Raw genomic sequence first — 19,308 nt, 5'->3', positions numbered from 1 at the left:
TCCTAATTCGTTTAAATAACCATATATAGCTAATGTTATCAAATAATGCATCTCAAGATTGAAGTGATTTAAAGGTATACCAGCCAAGCATAATTTGTATACTTAATGAAGATCCTGATCCAGACAAAACATAGATATAAAACTTGTATACGGAGACCGGAGAGATGGCTCAGTGGTTAAGCACATTGCCTGTTCTTCCAAAGGTCCTGAGTTCAATTCACAGCAAACAAATGGTGACCCACAGCCTCTGCAATGAGGTCTGGTATCTTCTTCTGGCCTGCAAGCATATACGTAGACAGAATATTGTATACATAATAAATATTTTTAAAAAAAAAAAAAGCCGAGTGGTGGTGGCACATGCCTTTAGTCCCAGCACTCAAGAGGCAGAGGCAGGCAGATCACTGTGAGTTCGAGGCCAGCCTGGTCTACAAGAACTAGTTCTTGTAGCTACAGAAAAACTACAGAGAAACCCTGTCTCAAAACACCAAAATAAAATAAACTTGTATACAAAAAGAGCCTAGGGAGGCAGGGAAGGAGAAAGAGGGAAAAAACCCAAAAATTTATAAAATCCTAGGAATTTAAACATTAGCAGGATTTCTTTATGTTATTAAAGTATTGGTCTTTTTTTAGGAACAATTTTTTTAATATTCTCATCTTTTTTGAGATGCATGCTAAAACATCTATGGATGAATGGCATAATGTCCAATAGTGATCATAAAAACTAAGAATGTAGAATGAGCATATAGCACAAGCTTATTAGCAAGCTCAGATGGTTCAGTGTGTGAAGGCACATGCCTTTAAGCATGATAACCTTTGATCCCTGGAACCCACATGGTAGGAGACAAGTGCCCAAACTCACACTGATTAATTCATTAAATAAGAAAAAGAATGTCCAACTAAATACATTGAACAAACACCACAACTCGTTTCTGTGCTGATTAGAAACAACAAAAATACAAGAATTCAGAGAGAGTTAAAGTGCAACTAGAGCTGGACATGGTGGTACAATGCCTATAACCAGCTCCTGGGCATCTGAGGATCTTCACTTCAAGGCCAGCCTGAGCTGTACAGCAATAATACCCTGTCTCAAAATGCCAAGGGCTCAGGGTAGAGCCCAGTGTTAATTTAACAGTGCTTATAGCACACACAAGGTCCTGGGTTTGATTCGCATCAGAAAAGAAGAAGGAACAGTGGAAGTTGTACAAACACTAAGTTTATTTTTCTATTTTCTGTTTTCAAAAGAGAGTCTCACCATGTATCTCTGGCTGTCCTGGAACTCATGTAGACCAGGCTGGCCTTAAACTCACAGAGGTCTGTCTTCCAGGTGCTGGGATTAAAGGCGTACACCAGTGTGCCTGACTGGTCAAACACTAATTTCTTTTTTAAAAAGTATCTTTTTTTCCTTTCTTTTGTCTTGGTGTTTTAAGATAAGGTCTCTATGAAGTCTTAATTGTCCTGGAACTCGCCATGTAGATTAAATTCACGGAGGTCCGCCTGTGTCTGCCTCCCTAGTGCTGGGATATAAGGGTATACACCACTATGCCCAGCGTCGTATTTCACTTTTACAAAGGCTCAGCTCACAGATGATATAACAGTCAAAATTTATAAGTACCAGATGATAGACTCAGAGTACACAAAGCAATATTTGAGAAAATAGACATATAATTTGGGGATATTTTGACATATATTTACCTTAGAAACAGAACAAACATAAAAGTCAGTAAGGAAAGATTTGGAACCTTTAGCAAACTTGACCAAATAGATGTGTATACAAAACATTACACCTAACATCTGTATAGTGTAAGACAGCACTCTAAAAATTGACTGTATACTGGATAATAAAGAAAATCTCAGGGGCTGGAAGAAGGCTCAGCAGTTCAGAGCCCATATTAGGCAGCTCAAAACCACCTGTAATTCCAGCTGCAGAGAATTCAACATCTTCTTCTGGCCTCCAGGGGTACTTGCACTTACCTGCACATATCCAGACACTTCCATACACATAATTAAAAATTAAATAAAATAAATTTTAATATCTTTATATTTAATAAATTGTTAAACTGTATCATTTGATCATAATGTAATTAAGTTTAAACTGGTAATGCTTATATAGCGAAGCTTACACGCTGTAAGTAAAGCCATCCTTAGATATATAGATGTCTATGTAGCTATACAGAGTTACAGAAATAGTATTGACACATAAGAGAAGTTAAAGTTTTAATATCTTAGCATCTATTTCCAAAAGTTATAAAAATAGCAGCAAAGTAAATTCAGAAATAGAAGTAAAAGCAGATATTAACTATATTAAGGAATTAAATAGGGGGCTGGAGAGATGGCTCAGAGGTTAAGAGCACTGCCTGCTCTTCCAAAGGTCCTGAGTTCAATTCCCAGCAACCACATGGTGGCTCACAACCATCTGTAATGAGGTCTGGTGCCCTCTTCTGGCCTGCAGGCATACACGCAGACAGAATACTGTATACTTAATAAATAAATAAATATTTTAAAAAAATATAAAAAAAGGAATTAAATAATGCAAAATACAAGAGAAAATCAAAAGTTGATTCTTTAACAGACATTAATAAAAGTAAATGTTAGTATGTAAATTAATACAGATTTACACAGATGTTGGATATATAATACACCACTAATACAGTAATAGCTACTCAAAATAAGCAGTTATTTTTTTCCTATCAATTTTGCACATTGCATAATATTGATTATTCAAAGTAATATGCTAGTATGGTATATATTGTTTTATTTTTTATTGATATTTATTGAGCTCTATATTTTTCTCTGCTTCCCTCCCTGCCTCTCCCCTCTCCTCTTCAATCCTCCCCCAAAGTCCCCATGCTCCCAATTTACTCAGGAGATCTTGTCTTTTTCTACTTTTTACTTCCCATGTAGACTAGATCTATGTAAGTCTCTCTTAGTGTCCGCATTGTTGTCTTAAGTTCTCTGGAATTGTGGTTTGTAGGCAGGCTTCCTTTGCTTTATGTTAAAAAAAAACCACCTATGAGTGAGTTCATGTGATAATTGTCTTTCTGTGTCTGGGTTACCTCACTCAAAATGTTTTCTAGCTCCATCCATTTTCCTGCAAAATTCAAGATGTCATTATTTTTTTCTGCTGTGTAGTACTCCATTGTGTAAATGTACCACATTTTTCTTATCCATTCTTCGATCGAAGGGCATTTAGGTTGTTTCCAGGTTCTGGCTATGACAAACAATGCTGCCGTGAACATAGTTGAGCACATGTCCTTGTGGCACGATTGAGCATCCTTTGTGTGTGTGTATGTGTGCACGTGTGTATTATGGTATATATTTTTAAATACAAAAGGCAGAGTAAGTTGAGCAGTAGTGATGCATGCCTTTAATCCGTTTAATCCACAATAAAGGCAGGTGGATCTTTGTAAATTCAAGGGCCAGCCTCATCTACAGAGTGAGTTCCAGGATAGCCAGGGCTGCACGGGAAATCCTGTCTCAAAAAAATAATACAATTTAAAAAAACATTAATGTTTGATAATTCTGGCTTACAAATCACTGGGGAAAGACTAGACTATGAAACTTTGCTGGGTGGCAGGTAAGCATATAGTTCAGTTGATGGTGCACTTGCCTAATGTGCATGGGTTCAGTCCCCAGTACCACAGAAAACTGGATATGGGCTACGTGCCTATAATTCCAGTATTCAGGAAATAGAAAGAGAAGATTCATAAGTTCAGGGTCATCCTCAGTTACATAGCAAATTCAAGGCCAGCTCAGGTACATACATGAGATAATATCTCAAAAAAAACATTTTTTTTGATTAGGAAAATTGGAAGCATAAAAGGCAATTAGGAGGAGAGAAAATTAGAATTGTTCATATATGATGTCCGAGTAAGGGATGATTTCACAAACAAGGCAAGCAAACAACAAACATTGTACAGTTGGATCTTCTACCACAGTAACAGTAACACTTGTTCATATCCCACAGAAAATCTGTAAACAAGATGTACAGAGACTGAGAAGAGCCATTCATTCCTAAGGTGTACGGATAATGAAGGATCTCTCTCTAGAATGTATACCCGACTCTAGAACGCAGCAAGGGGAGGTATAATATAAAGCAAGCACAGGGCACATGCCTACAATTCCACCATTCTGGATACAAAAGCAGGGAGTGCATATTCTAAGACCCTCTGTCCAAAACCAAACACGGGGTAACCCAATATAAAAATAGCGAGTGACTGTGGCAGAGAAAACTCCTGTAGTTAGTGAGCATGAAAGACACTTGAACTTACATGGTGATGACAGCAATGTGTATTAAAACTGCTTCAAGATGGCATTTGATAGTCAGCAGATAGCAGAAATTAGCAGCCTGGGAGTATCTATCGAAGTAGTAAATGGCTTTCCCATTGATCGACACTTAGGAAGTTTCCTTACACATTTATGCATTGGAAATTGACTCACGTCCAGTACTCATTGCTGCTTTACTTATAGTCACAATGTGATTGAAATATTCTAAATAGCTCAGTTGTCTGGTTAAAGTTACAGAAATTAGAGTGGAACATTAAATATGAGACTCCTATGGGTGCTAGGATAGAATTCCAAGATTAATGTAAAATGGAAAGGGCAAGAGAAGGTATAGACTTCGCTTTTGTATTGTGGGGGGAAAAAAGGTGATATCTGTGCACTAACGAATGTGTCTAGCCTGCCCTGTGCTGATTGGCCCTGCAAAGAGATACAAGGAACACACTAGTAATGTACTCTGTATAACAGAAAAAGCTTTCTACTACTTAAACTTTTTGTTTGTTTGTTTGTTTTGTTTTGTTTTTTGAGACAGGGTTTCTCTGTAGCTTTGGAGCCAGTTCTTGAACTAGTTCTTGTAGTAGACCCCCCCCCCCCTCTGCCTCCCAAGTGCTGGGATTAAAGGCGTGCGCCACCCCTGCCCAGCTTAAACATATTTTTTAACCAGGTTATATAGGTCATTGGATTTATGTCCTTGCATTCATACAGATCTCCGAAGTGACATAGGTTATTTCTCCTTCTTGGGTTTCATTTTAATCATGTTAGGAGAGAAAATTAACAACTGTGTACTTCATCTGATGAAGTCAGTGTAGTGTCTGTCTTAAGTTGTTTACACAGTTTCTCAGCACTACACACTGTGATAATATATGATGACCCAAATGTATTCTATAAATTTTGGTTATTAGTACCATAAATTCTGTTATAAAAGTTACAAACTTTGGGCAGGACAAAACATAAAATTCTAGTAACTACTTTCTTTCTGCATTTAATGGTTCTGTGGATCTTCAGAATATCTTTCCCTCTGACATGTACTTTTTATTTCAGAAATGTGAACACAACTTAAGCAAACCAGAATTTAATCCAACATCTATCAAATTTAAAATCCAACTGGTTGCTGTGTAAGTATTTTGGGTTGTTGATTGCAGTTTTATAAATCTTTTTCAATATTGGTTTATCTTTTTTAAAAAAATCTAAAAAGGAAAAAAAAAATTACATCAGGAGAGTCTTTCTGTTCCTCTTCTGGTTTTGAATTTAGTTGAACAGCATGAAGTCTCAAGTACATCTATAAATGTAGAATCAAAGCTCTGCAGCCTGAAACTGTGGCACGTCCTGGAATCCCAGCCTCTGAGAAGACAGAAGCAGGACTGTGTTTGTATCAGTGACAGAGTATTGCGATATGGTCTCTGGCAATATGGAATTATAAAACATCTCAGACCTTTTTTTAATTAAATATAAAGTATAGCAAACTGAAGAGTACTTGAAATAATGTTCATTTTACTTCCTGGTTCTGCTTACATTTCACTGAATGGAATAAAGGTGATTAAGTTAGAGTTAACTCACTATAGGTTGTCAGTCGTTGTGTATTGAAAAAAGAAGATGATTAGGCAGACATGTTGAGGGTGACAGCAGAATGGTCCGTGGGTGAAGCACTGCTGGAACAAGCTGACAGCCTGAGCCCAATCCCTGAGAGCTGTGCAAAAGTGGAAAGAAAACCACTCCCTAAGCTCTTCTCTGATCTCCACACACATACACACAATAGTAGTTTGTTTTGTTTTTTTTTATTTAACTGGACTTTATGGCACACGCCTTTAATCTCAACACTCAGGAAGCAGAGGCAGGTGGATTTCTGAGTTTGTGGACAGATTGGTCTATAGAGTGTCAGCCAGAACTATCTGGTAAGTTTTTTGTTTTGACTTTTTTGAGACAAGAGTTTCTCTGTAGCCTTGGAGCCTGTCCTGGAACTTGTAGAAGGAGGCCACTTGTTTGTTCCTGACTGCCCAGACTCCCGAAATAACCACTCAGAAACTGTATTAATTAAATCACTGCTTGGCCTATTAGCTCTAGCTTTTTATTGGCTAACTCTTACATCTTAATTTAACCCATTTCTATTAATTTGTGTATCACCATGTGGCTGTGGCTTACTGGCAAGGTTCTGTCTGGCCTCTGTCTCTGGCAGGGCTACATGGCATCTCTCTGACTCCACCTTCTTTCTCCCAGCATTCAGTTTAGTTTTCCCCTCCTACCTCTATTCTGTCCTGCCAGGCCCAAGACAGGTTCTTTATTAACCAATGTTATTCACAGCATACATAGGGGAATCCCAGACCAGGATGGCCTCAAACTCACAGAGATCCACCTGCCTCTGCCTCCCAAGTGCTGGGATTAAAGGCATGTACCACCCCTGCCCAGCATGGATTAGACATTGTTGATGGATTTGTTACCTGTATATATTGTATATAGTCATTCTACTTGTCAGTAGAGCATGACCCTCTTAATCTCAGGGTCGTGGGTTTAGGCCCCACGTTGAGCACCAAAATGTAGCACGAATAATAAAAACCCAGAGACAGATATTGGGGTTCAACACGAAAATCAGAAAAGCAAAGCAACCAAGCCACTTACCTCTACTAAGGCTTGGCAACTGCAAACTAACCACTAAGTCTCTCTTTCCTCGCATTTTATACTCCCTCTAGTGCTGGGATTAAAGGCGTGACTCCCTAGTACTGGGATTAAAGGTGAGGCACCACCACCTGGATTTGTTTCTGCATTGATCTTACATAGCCCAGGGTGGCCTTGAACTCACAGATATTAATCTGCCTCTATCTCCAAAATCCTGGAATTAAAGGTGTGTCTCATTACCTGACCTTTAGTGGCTTTAGCTTTGCCTCTGGTCTTCAGGCAAGATTTATTTATTAAAACAAATAATATACCAGTACATGACAGAGTTGGAGTACACACTATGGTAAACACTTGTACAATACTTAGAATATTGCCTGGCACACAGGAAGTACTGTGTGTGGTAGGAATGAAGAATGAATTAGTGTTTACAGCAATACAGACTATTAGTTAATGAGATTGGATCTTATAACAAGCTACCTTAAAAATGAAATAAATGAGATTCCCTCAAAACAAAATTATAAGGAAAACATAAGATGTGATACGCACAACTATAAACCCTAACCCAACTCTGTATATATACAGGCTTGAAATCCTAAAATTTCAGACAGAATCATTGTTAGTCTGGTTTTGTGTCTCTTACTGTGGTGCTACAGGTTTTCATGTTCTCTTAATGTGTTCTAGTTAACATTATAGTTGTGCTAGTTCATGTGTGCGTTTTTTTAAAGTTAAATAATAATTTCAAGAGACATCAGTGAATATTAATACATGTTTTTATTTGTTGGTAGCAATTATATTCCAGAAGTGAGAATCATGTCAATCCCCAACCTTCGCTACATGAAGGTTAGTACCGGATTTATCGACACACAGACTTGATTAAAGTCAGTGGCCTATGCATGTCTGAATATAGGCTGCTGTGTGTGTAGAATGGGATGCTGTAGGGAAGGTTCAGGGAAAGGGCAGTTTGAAATGATAAAGATTTAGAGACTTTGTCTCTTTAAACTGTGATTCTTGCCAACAGCATGTTGGGTGTGAAAGAAGCGGATTATACATTCTGTAAAGGTAGAAGAGTGAGAAAAAGAAAGACAGTGATACTGGTTACCATAGTAGGAGCTTCTCTGTTGATTCATATATGTGTGCACAGTGCCAGGAGTTGGCTAGGTTCTTCTGTACAATAGCCCTGTTCTTCCCTGGGGTTGTCTTCTGTGCACTGATGAATGGTTGACTGTTCTGCAGTGGCCACTTTGACTCTTTGCCTCCAAGCTGCTCAGGGAAAGTTACAGCAGCCCTTTATTTTACCAATCTCAAGTAGCAAATGGCCATATTATCAGGTTTTAGGAAGCTTAAAAAAGATTTTATAGTTTTAATATATCATTTTCCTTCTGCCCTTGATACTACTGACTTGCCTATGGCTACAATGTTTTATTTAGGGTTTTTTGGTTTTTTCCTTTTCAATCCCTAAGCAACAACTAGAGTGGGACAAGAACTGCAAACTTTAAAATAATCATTTAGATAATAAACCTTTCTCAGAGTTTCTAGGCCTAGTAACTAGAATATGCTGAGATTCTTTATTAGATAGCCAATCCAGAAGGTATGTCGCTAACACAGAAATAGAAAGATCAGTAACCCTTCTTTGGATGCTCTGATGTAGGGGAACTAGAGGTCTGGTTGCTCCGGAGAAAAGGGAGTGATGGTGTGAATCATTTATTGTAACACCTACAAAAGTGGACCGTAGCGGGAGTATGGCCCCTGTCTGAAAGATGCTTTTCTTATTCTCCAGGAGAGCCAGGTCCTCCTCACTCTTACAAATCCAGTAGAGAACCTCACCCATGTGACTCTGTTGGAGTGTGAAGAAGGAGACCCTGATAATATCAACAGCACTGCTAAGGTAAGGGCTTTTGTCTCCTCGGACAGACCCCGACATTGCCTCAGTGGCTCCATTGTCCATGGCTTAAAATAATCCACACTCTGGTTTCTACGTGTGATCCACAGTGTCCTGATTTTATCTTGTCCTCAAACACACAGTCACTCTCTGTCGAGTCTCATTATTCTCACTTGGTCTCAGACAGGATCTTACTGCCTGACCTCACTCTTTTTAGTACTTTAGTACTTCAGTCCTTCAACTTCATCTCAGCCCATCACCTGTGTGCCACCAGACCCTTTGTCCTGCATCAGCTGCTCAGCCTGCTGATCATGTGCAGCTCTCTGACTTGAGGATGAAGTCCAACTTCTTTGGCACAGCTTCTTGGTGATGGCTGCTTTCTGTTCTTCCGTGTGACCTTCCTCCAGATCCTTAAATTTAGCATTTGCAGGTGCTGCTACAGGGATGGTTGCACTGATGGGTGTAAATGCTCCTGCTGGGGAGCGCCTCCTTCCTGCTCTGTCTCCCAGTGTACGCACCCTCCCCATTCAGTTTAGTACTCATTCTTGAGGACTCATGAGATGTCTCCTTTTGGAAACTGGCATCTCTACTACGTTCCCACATTTATATAGAGCACAATAGCAGTGACTAAATATTAGGATAATTTTAACCGAATGAATGAAATGCAGCTTTTTTTATATTTTGTTGCTCAGAGGTTGATGGGATTCTTTTAGTTTTGCATATATGTATGTATTTGTATGTCTGCACGCTGTGAGGTTAGAGGTTAGAGTTCGTTTTCTGCTCTACCATATAGGTCCAGAGGAACTAACATGGGTTGCTGGACTTGGTGCTAGCACTTTGACCTACTGAGCCATCCCACCAGTTAAATTGATGGAAATTTTAAGAGAATTTGATGTAGTACCAACTCATAATTAAGTGTGATACTCAGCAAGTATTTATAGAAGGAATGCCTGTACCTCCAGTTGTTATTCAAAGAATATCAGTAGAGAATTTCCCGGTGGGTTTTTCTTCTGCCTTTTAATGATTTCATTCACCAGCATCACCTCCAGAAAGCAATGACATATGTCCTCACATTTGTTTTTAAGATTAACAATAATAAGAAGGGCTGGGCGGTGGTGGTGCATGCCTTTAATCCCAGCACTGGGAGGCAGAGGCAGGCGGATCTCTGTGAGTTTGAGAACAGCCTGGTCTACAAAAGCTAGTTCCAGGACAGCCTCCCAAGCTACAGAGAAACCCTGTCTTGAAAAACAAAAAACAAACAAATAAAAAAAAAAGTAGGTCTAGTTGAGCTAAAAACGTAGAAGTGTGGATGCAGCATTGACCAAGGCTCTAATGTGCTGCTGGTCTCTGAGATAACAAAGTATGGACCAGTTACGATATAAGAATCTAACCTGTGCTCCACAAACATAAATATAAATAATGGTTCAGTGTCAGAAAGTCCTTGTGTTTTCAGGAGGGAAAAAGAGTAAATTATCTCAAATATGCCAGGAATTATCTTAAAAATAATAGAATAAAGGATATATGAACTCCCCTTTTGAAGTTACACATTAAAATAAGAAAGAGGGCTGGTGAGGTGGCTCAGTGGTTAAGAGCACTGGCTGCTCTTCCAAATGTCCTGAGTTCAATTCCCAGCAACCACATGGTGGCTCACAACCATCTATACTAGGATCTGGTGCCCTCTTCTGGCCTGCAGGCATACATGTATATATAATAACTCTTTAAAAAAAATAAAATAAGAAAAAGAGAAAAGGTGCAGTGCAGCCCTATGTCAGAGCCTGGCTGAATTCCCGTCATTAGTTCCTTCTTCTTGCTGCAACAGAATAACTGGAACAACAAAGTCTTCACAGAACAAGATTGTTTTTGTTCTTTGCCTGGCAGTCGGAGGACACAGTCATGATGCCTGGCCTCAAGTCAGTTGGTCACAACGTTTTTTGGCATCTGTAGTAAAGGAGCGGGAGATGAAATAAAATCACCCTCAGTCCACAGAATGATGCTACCCACAGTTAGGGGAAGTCTTCACCCTACTGAGCCCAATGTAGAAATTCATCCACAGCCATGCCAATAGGTTGTCTGCCAGGTAAGCATTAGCTAGCTCAGCCCCTGTGAAACCAATGCTCACTTGACTTGTTTCCATTCTTCATCCTCATGCTCAGCTTCCTCAGCAGTGTTATAAGAGTCGGGAGTATAACTGTCCAGAAATGTGATGCTCACCTCTGTCTGGATGGTGCTGCTGCAGTGTCTCTTTTGTTCTCAGGTGGTGGTACCTCCCAAAGAGCTTGTTTTAGCTGGCAAGGATGCCGCAGCTGAGTATGATGAACTGGCAGAGCCCCAGGACTTTCAGGATGACCCCGAGTAAGTGATCTTTCTGTGGTCCTCAGACCACAGTCAGCTGATCCAGAAGCCTGGATTCGTCTTTTTTGTGTTGCTGTGACCAGATGTGTGATAGGAGCAACTTAGGAAGAAAAGGTTAATTAGCTCCAATTTCAGAGAGAATTGTAGTCCATTGTAGCAGGAGAAGCTTCTACAGTGGATGCATGAGGTGAGGCCACAAGCTAGTCACATGTTGCAGAGAACACTCAAAACAACTGGACTGGAAATGGGAGAATATCTTTCAATGTGTGCCTTTATTCCTCCAGGTAGGCCCCACCACCTTCCAGTCCCATGGCCTCCAAAATAGCACCCCGTACTAGTAACTGAACATTGAAGATATGAGCTTCTGTGAGCTATTTCAGAGTCAGACCCTAAGAATGCACACTTAGGTGTCTGTTTCTTTGCCTGGGTTTTAAAACTAATTTTTCCCTATTATATGTTATGAAATAATTACTAAAAGGGGCTGGAGTAATGACTCAGCAGTTATGAATTTCCTTTGTTCTTCCAGAGGACCCAGGTTTAATTCCTAGCACCCATAGGTAGCTCACAACCTCTGTAACTCCAGTTCCAAGGGATCAAATGCCCTTTTCTGGCCTCTGCAGGCACCAGGCATATACCTGATACACAGACTTATAAGCAGGCAAAACACCTATACACATTAAATAAATAAAAATTTTTAAAGGAAAGTATAAATAGCTCAGCTTTTTCTAAAACCCTTCTTTGCTGGGCAGTAGGATGGTGGTCACAGCAGAGATTCCCATTGTTCCATGAAATGACTAGGAGACTTGATGTTGATTCAGTTGACTTCTCATCCTAATACTGTGTGCTTTTCTTCCCATAGCATTGTAGCTTTCAGAAAAGCCAACAAAGTGGGCATCTTCATCAAAGTCACCCCACAGCGTGAGGAAGGTGACGTGACCGTGTGCTTCAAGATGAAACATGATTTTAAAAACCTGGCTGCCCCCATCCGCCCGATGGAAGAAAGTGACCAGGGCACAGAGGTCATCTGGCTCACTCAGCATGTGGAACTGAGCTTTGGCCCTCTTCTTCCTTAAAGCAAAATCACCTGGTGGGTGATGCTGCCCACAGCTGTCACGGCAACTCTGTAACAGTGTGGAAGCTGCTGCTTCATTAGACGTGTTTATAAAGATGTACCCATCACTACTGAATCCTGTTCCTAGGAGTGGAGGCCAGACCAGGATACGGAGCACAGGGTAACTGCTGTTCCACTTGCTCTCTCTGTTGACTCCTGTAAGTCTGTGTCTCCCACATGAGCCCTGCACGTTGAGTAACAGCCTAACTCCATCCCAGTAAAATGGGTCTTCCTCGGAGGGTCATTAGATTTTACTCCCTGAGAAATGGGCCATGAACCTGTCACAGTTTGACCCAAAAAAACTTAGACTGGTAATCCAGAGCAGACCTGCTGTTCGTACCCCAGCACTGGCCTCGGTGTTCCAGCTGCTTTCTGCATTCCAGTAAGGATCACTAGTAATTATAACCATTCACTTGCCATGGCTCTCACTTTGCCATTGATTTCCATTTGACAGAGAAGTAGGATTGTCACGGTGTCTAACTTTGTGATGACAGGACGTGACTTCCTTAAGGCGCTCCGTTTGTCTCTGATAAAGGACTACAGTATACCTACAGTTGCTCTTCATTTTCCACAGTAGGACATGGAAGCAATACCTGTCATGAAGTCCCATATGTTTTACCATTACCTAATATCCAGGGGCTAATGATGCCACAGGGGGACAGCCTTTATAGTCTCACCCTCTGCCCTTCTCTACTCTGGTTTTGTTTTTCAGATTTGTTTCTTTTTTATTTTTTCTTTTTCTTTTATTTTTTCACATAGGCTCCCTCCCAGTAACCCTGGCCTGTAACTCCATCTGTATACCAAACTAGCCTTGAACTCACCTGCTGTGATTAAAAACACTTGACTATCACGCCCAGCTCTCCGCTCTGTTCTATAATTAAAGGAATTGTTTTCATGTTGGGGACATTAAAAAGAGAGCTGAGGCAGTTTTAAGTGGACATACTCATTTCTGGTATTCAGAGAACATTTTAAGTTTTGGATTTTTAGCATGATACAAACTAATGTTTTTTTTTCCACTGAGATAAAGGAGAAACCAACTATCTCTTATATCCAAAACTGGATGTTAAAAGGAACCTTTCCTTTTGTGGGTATAAGACTTCTCCTGCTGTATCAAGTGAGAATATTTAATTGTAAGCAAGTAGCCAGAAGGCTGGCCTAACCCTAGACATGCCACTTTCTCAGATACTAATTTTTAGTTGCAACCCTTAACTTCTGTGGCTTTTTCTAAAAGGAATTGACAGAGAGGACCAGCTGCACCACTTTTCCTTAAAGTATTCCTAGCGCATGGCCAACAGATCTTGGAAGAAAAAGTTTCTGTTTACAAACCCTGCTTTGGTGTTCATTTTATGTCTTTAGGAGTTTTTGTTTGGTTTTATTTTGTTTTAAGGTATAGAGAATCTGAACGACAGATAGGAAATAGTATTTGTCAGTTCCCCTTAAAAGAGAAAACTATTTAGGAAGCTGTTGAAAGAGAGACTATGTTCTTTACAATCAAGCCAATTTTATGAAACAATATTCCCACATAGTAATATATCTACCACAGTATAAGAAGAAAATACTGATCTAATATTATGGAAACAGTAACTAATGTTTAATCTCCTAGAAGCTGGAGCAGGGAGTTGGGTAATTACAAGTTTCAAACTACAGAAAGTGATTTCACCTTCATGAAGACTCAAGTTAGAGCCTTCTGTGAAACTACTACTCAATGTCTGCTTGGGGTCAGGGGGATGGCTTCATAAGTTCACACATTGTGGAGGCAGGCACAGTTGTCTGCATGCCTTTATGCAGCGAAACTGATACTTAGTCCCTAGAAAAAATGTTGACATAATGGGGTCTACTCCTGGGTGATAGAGAAACACAAAAACACTTTTGAATATACAATTTCTGTTTAAGAAGTCAAGTTAACTTACAGATAACAGCTGTTGGCTGTTTCAAGATGAGTTTATTGCAAGCTGGCCTTGTGTTCTTAGAAAAGGTTCAACACCTGCAGCTGGTGAATTCAGAGAATCAACCTTCTGGTATTAGATCAGGTGCAGAGTTCTTATTACTACTCAGTGTGCACCAGGACACAAGAGTCAGGCATCCTTAGCACTTGAAACTACAATTTGGAAACTTAAGGCTAAGTTACTTTTGAGTATGTGAATTGATTTACACACCAACATTTTCCTTTGTTCCAAGTATATGTAAAGACATATGCACTAAATGCCATTGCGTCTTTGTAATAAGCATCTTTGTTGGCCCCTTTTGGGGATGAGAGGCACTCCTTGACTTATGAATAGCAGGTTACTGTTTTGCCTTATTGCTTAATGTAGTGAAATAAATCAGACAAAGCTTGAGTGTGTCTTCTGTTTGATTTCACAAATGCTGATTAGAACCTGCACAACTCAGGGCCTCAAGGTCAGTTGGTAGATAAGACTCAGTGGTAGGCGCCCTTCCACGTCTCTCATTTTTATTTTTATTTGGTAGGACATAGGCCAGAAGAGGACAGCAGGTCATCTGGAGCTGGAGTTCCAGGTGGTCTGAGCTGCCTGCTGGGAACTGAACTCTCCTCTGCAAGTGCTCTCTCCTGCCACTCCCTTCATTTCTTTATGTAAATTAACTTGATAGAGTAATTCACCAAGCCCTGGTTAGTGGTGGCTCATGTTTTTATTGCCAGTGGTGCTAGGGAGGCAGAGGCAGGAGGATCTCTTGTGAGTTCAAGGCCAGCCTAGTCTAAATTAATGTAGTCTAGCACTCTGTATACAAAGACTCTGTCTCAAAAAAAAAAAAAAAGAAAGGAGTAATTCTCTGGACTCTGGAACATGCAGGTGGATAATGCCTGAGCTCCTGTACAGGTTTCCAGATGCACCGTTTTCAGTGCATTTCTCTATTTACCCAGAGCATATGATGTAAACGAATCCTTCGTGCTTGAGAGATGAGCTAGCATGGAGAGCTCTTTCTAGCCTCAGCATCCTCCCACCCACTCCTGACTGGGCCTGGGTTCTGACTCTTCCCTAGGCTCCTGCCCCAGCAGCAGCTTGGAAAACCAAGGACCTGGAAGCTGAAGTATGGTTAAAGGAGATCTAGGTTACATCTTTGAACAAAGGGAAAGTTAAATGAGATCCAGGTGTACCTTGGTGTTTCCAAATCACTGTTCATCACTGAAGGAAACTAGGGTAGGAACTCCAAACAGCAGGAACCTTAAGGCAGGACTGATGCAGAGGCTAAGGAGTGCTTGTTCCCCATGGCTTGCTCAACCTGTGCTTTTACGGAGCCCAGGACCACCAACCCAGCAGTGTTCCCGCCCACAATGGGCTGGGCCCTCCCACATGAATCTCTAATTAAGAATATACCCTACAGGCTTGCTTACAGCCAAGTCTTATGGAGGCATTTTCTCAGCTGAGCTCCCTCCTCTTTGATGATAGCCAGGGATACATAAGGAGAAACATCTTGGAAAATAAATAAGTAAATAAATAAATAAATAAATAAATAGTAATTTTAATCCACAATACTGTGCCTCTCCAAGGCAGGTACATCTTTCTGCCTTGCATTGTGGGACTTTGAACACATATAGCCCCTTTAATGCTTTAATGGATTGCAAACTCCCTGAGATCAAATCCAGGTCCATTATGTTAGGTCTCAGAATGTGTGTATATACAGAAATGATAGTCTTGGCTTAGCTCAAACTGAACTATAAAAGCTTTTTTTTTTTTTTTTTTTTTTTTGGTTTTTCGAGACAGGGTTTTTCTATGGCTTTGGAGCTGTCCTTGAACTACCTCCTGCAGACCAGGTTGGCCTCAAACTCACAGAGATCTACCTGCCTCTGCCTCCCGAGTGCTGGGATTAAAGGCTAGGATTTCTGTCAATTAGATAAAAACCAGGCTTCCTCAAGAAATGAGTTCCTTTCCACAAAAGGAATCCTCTCCCTTGCCTCTGAAAGAAGGGCTATTTGGCTCTCCATTGACATATACCTGTGACTGTATATCAAATGCCTATAAGGACCTCCAGCCTCCCTCAGGCCTTATTCACACTTATTATGCATCTCAGAGCCCCCACACAAGCCTCCTGGCCCCTTGCACCTCCCAAGTCCTCCCTACTGCAACATAACTCCTTATAATCAGCAAGACTCTCCCACCATTTCTGCTATCTTCTTGGCTACCTTAGTCCTGGCTATGTCCTGCCTATATGTGCTGCTCTTACAAAGGACCCAAGTTAGATTCCCAGAACCCACTGGGTTGCTCATAGCTACTAGTAATTCCATCTACTGGGGGATCCGATGCCTCTAGCCTCTGGGTACCTACACTCATGTGCACAATCCACACAGAGACACATAATTTTAAATTTCTAAACTAATCTTAAAAATCATAAATGTTCAGCTGGGCGGTGGTGGCATACACCTTTAATCCCAGCACTGGGGAGGCAGAGGCAGGCAGATCTTTGTGAGTTTGAGACTAGACTAGTCTATAAGAGCTAGTTCCAGAACAGACTCCAAAGCTACAGAGAAACGCTGTCTCGGGGCGGGGGGGGATGTTCTTCTATCAGAGCTAAAGTGGCACAGCAGTCCAAACGTCTGGCTTCCAAGAAGGGACATAATTCTCTGAGAAAACAGAAGACATGTAGTGATAGTTCCTTTTCTATCACTATGATAAAACACTATGACCAAGACAACCTATTAAAAAAAGTTTAATTTTTTTAAAAAAGTGTTTAATTGGAGGGCTGGAGAGATGGTTCAGTTGTTAAGAGGATTGTTCTTCCAGAGGTCCTGAGTTCAATTCCCAGAAACCACAAGGTGGCTCACAACCATCTGTGATGAGATCTGGTGCCCTCTTCTGGGGTGCAGGCACACATGCAGGCAGAACACTGTATACATAATAATAAAAATAAGTGTTTAATTGGGCCTACAGTTCCTGTGGGTTAGAGTCCATGATAGGGAGCAACGGCCTAGCAGATATGGATAGAAGTGAGAAAATCAACCACAATATTAAAGATCAAAAAAGAGCTAATATGATAGCATGTAACCCTGCAATCCTAAGACTTGAAGAGAATTAACTTTTTTTGCACTCACATGTTCTAAAACCTCCAGAGGTGGGAAGTTTGAGAGGGCATTGCTTGGTTTAGGGGAATATAGCAGGCTTAATATAGGAGAGACATAAGACTTTGCCTCCTTTCCCAGGCTCTCATAAAGGAACAGAAAGCCTGAGCCACTTAGAAAAGTGTCTCCCCAGGTAAAGGCACACTGCTGCTGAAGCAAGGGATAAATAAATACATAAAATCCCTGGAAAGACAAGACTCGGTTCTGAGACAACTCTACACCAACACCCTCTGTTCACCGCTGGCGGAAGGGCAGAGACATCCTCCTGCTTTAGGAAAGGAGATGATGTAGGTTCAATATAAGTAAGTCAAAGTGAGATATGATGCCTAAAGCCAAGTAGTACCCACACGGAAGCTAAACACAGACGATGTCAGCCCCAAACGAAAGAACTGTGTCCCGGATAATTGCCATCTCCACTAGACTCAGACTAGCTACTTTGAGATCTTTGGTAGTTTTCCACATTGGAGAAATGTCTATCTTGGTTGACAGTTATTAAAAAGTTTTAATTATCTTTTTACCTTCTAGGGAATAAGAGTAGTAAATATTCAGAAACAGTTTGCTGAGGTGAAATAAAATATAAAGGAAGGAAGGAAAGAAGGAATAAGAAGAGGAGGAGAACGCTTAAAAAGGGCTTCTAAAACTCAGGCACAAAGCCTACTAAACACAAACTGAATTGTAACAACTGAGACAGAACTCCTTTATCTCTGTACTCCCAATCTAGCAAACAGGAACATGCTTCAGTTTCTGGAAGCTTGGCAAAGGTACAAAAGGACATCTCTACTGTGCAGACATGCAGGACAGCTATAAGCTTAAGGATGAAGAGTGGGCGTTTGAGAAACCTAAAGAACAATGATAGAGGATAGGAAAGCCATGACACACTGAAGGGAACCATCAAAACACAATCCAGATCCAGTTGACTAGATCATTCAAACTCCACACAATGGGCCTCAACAGGACATAATCCGCCCTAAATCCAGGAGCATCTGTATAGGGACAGAACATAAATCAGTTATTACTGTAGGCTGTATGTGGGGCTGAGCTGATCACCTACAAGCACATCAAAACTTTGGGATGATAAAACTATATGGTGAATGTATGTAAGAAAAATAATAACTATACAAGAAAATCTTTGAACAGTTTGGTGGTTGATTAGGTCAAATATTAAAATGATCAGGCCAGATAGCACAGACCTATAATCCCAGCTACGTGGGAGACTGAGGAAAGAATATTACAAATTCAGACAGGGCCTTCCTGGGCTACAGAGATAGTTCAAGTTCAACCCAGAGATAAATAAAAATATAGAAGGGATATTATAGTGTACGCCTTTAATCTCAGCACTCGGGCGGTAAAGGAAGGTGGATCTGTAGTTCCAGGCCAGCCTAGTCTACATTGTGAGTTCAAAACTACATAGTGTAACTCTGTCTCAAAATATTCGATGAATGGTTAGGAGTTTATAAAGTGGGAAGCTCTGATTTGCACGACCCTTTTCACGTCAGAAGTTAGAAAAACTAACTTCTTGGATCAGTGGCTTCATGGGTTTTTAAGCTCCAAGACACCACCACCACCCCCGAAAAAAAAAAGTTAATTCATCTTAACCTCAATTTCTTTTTCTATAAAAAAGGAATCCACATCCTAGCCATAATGGTAGGGTGGCAGCTTATGATAAAGGATAGCTAGTTAAATGTGATTTCCTAATAGTGACCCCGCTTCTGTCATAAAGAATAACTCTGCCAACACCTCCGCCGAAGGGATTCGTTGTCTTCTACGGTAAACTTACTAGACGTTTTGTACTTTTGTGTGCTAAATATAACAACGGAAGAGCTACTGGGAACATGAGAGACGCAGGCATCAGTGCCTGGCTGCGACTAACCAACTTCCGAGCCCAGCCTGGGCTGGTGATTCTCATCCGTTCCTCCACCCTTCGCATTAAGGAGGCGCGCACGGCAGCTGGGCGGAAGTTCTGACGCGCAGCCCCGCGCCGCGGCCGCCCTAGGCGCGTAGATTAGA

The 19,308-nt window shown here is 40.8% G+C and overlaps 1 protein-coding gene across 2 annotated transcripts in view; it reads left to right on the top strand.

Annotated features, from left to right (window-relative positions):
* LOC121445240 (dynactin subunit 4) overlaps window positions 1-14,566 on the top strand; it is a 30,883-nt gene extending 16,317 nt beyond the window's left edge. For both annotated transcript variants that reach the window (XM_041647283.1, XM_041647282.1), the window contains 5 exons: window positions 5,320-5,393; window positions 7,674-7,728; window positions 8,666-8,773; window positions 11,022-11,119; window positions 11,979-14,566. In XM_041647283.1, the coding sequence (XP_041503217.1) occupies window positions 5,320-5,393; window positions 7,674-7,728; window positions 8,666-8,773; window positions 11,022-11,119; window positions 11,979-12,192 (549 nt within the window). In that variant the 3' untranslated portion in view covers window positions 12,193-14,566. The remainder of the gene's footprint in view (window positions 1-5,319; window positions 5,394-7,673; window positions 7,729-8,665; window positions 8,774-11,021; window positions 11,120-11,978) is intronic.
* The last annotated feature ends 4,742 nt before the right edge of the window (window positions 14,567-19,308 follow it).

Source organism: Microtus oregoni, unplaced genomic scaffold (assembly GCF_018167655.1).
Source record: "Microtus oregoni isolate MIOR12 unplaced genomic scaffold, Mior012 000168F_ref0000490, whole genome shotgun sequence".
Taxonomy (NCBI): Eukaryota; Metazoa; Chordata; class Mammalia; order Rodentia; family Cricetidae; genus Microtus; species Microtus oregoni.
Note: the sequence above shows the minus strand (reverse complement) of the source record. Positions and strands in the feature narration are given on the sequence as shown.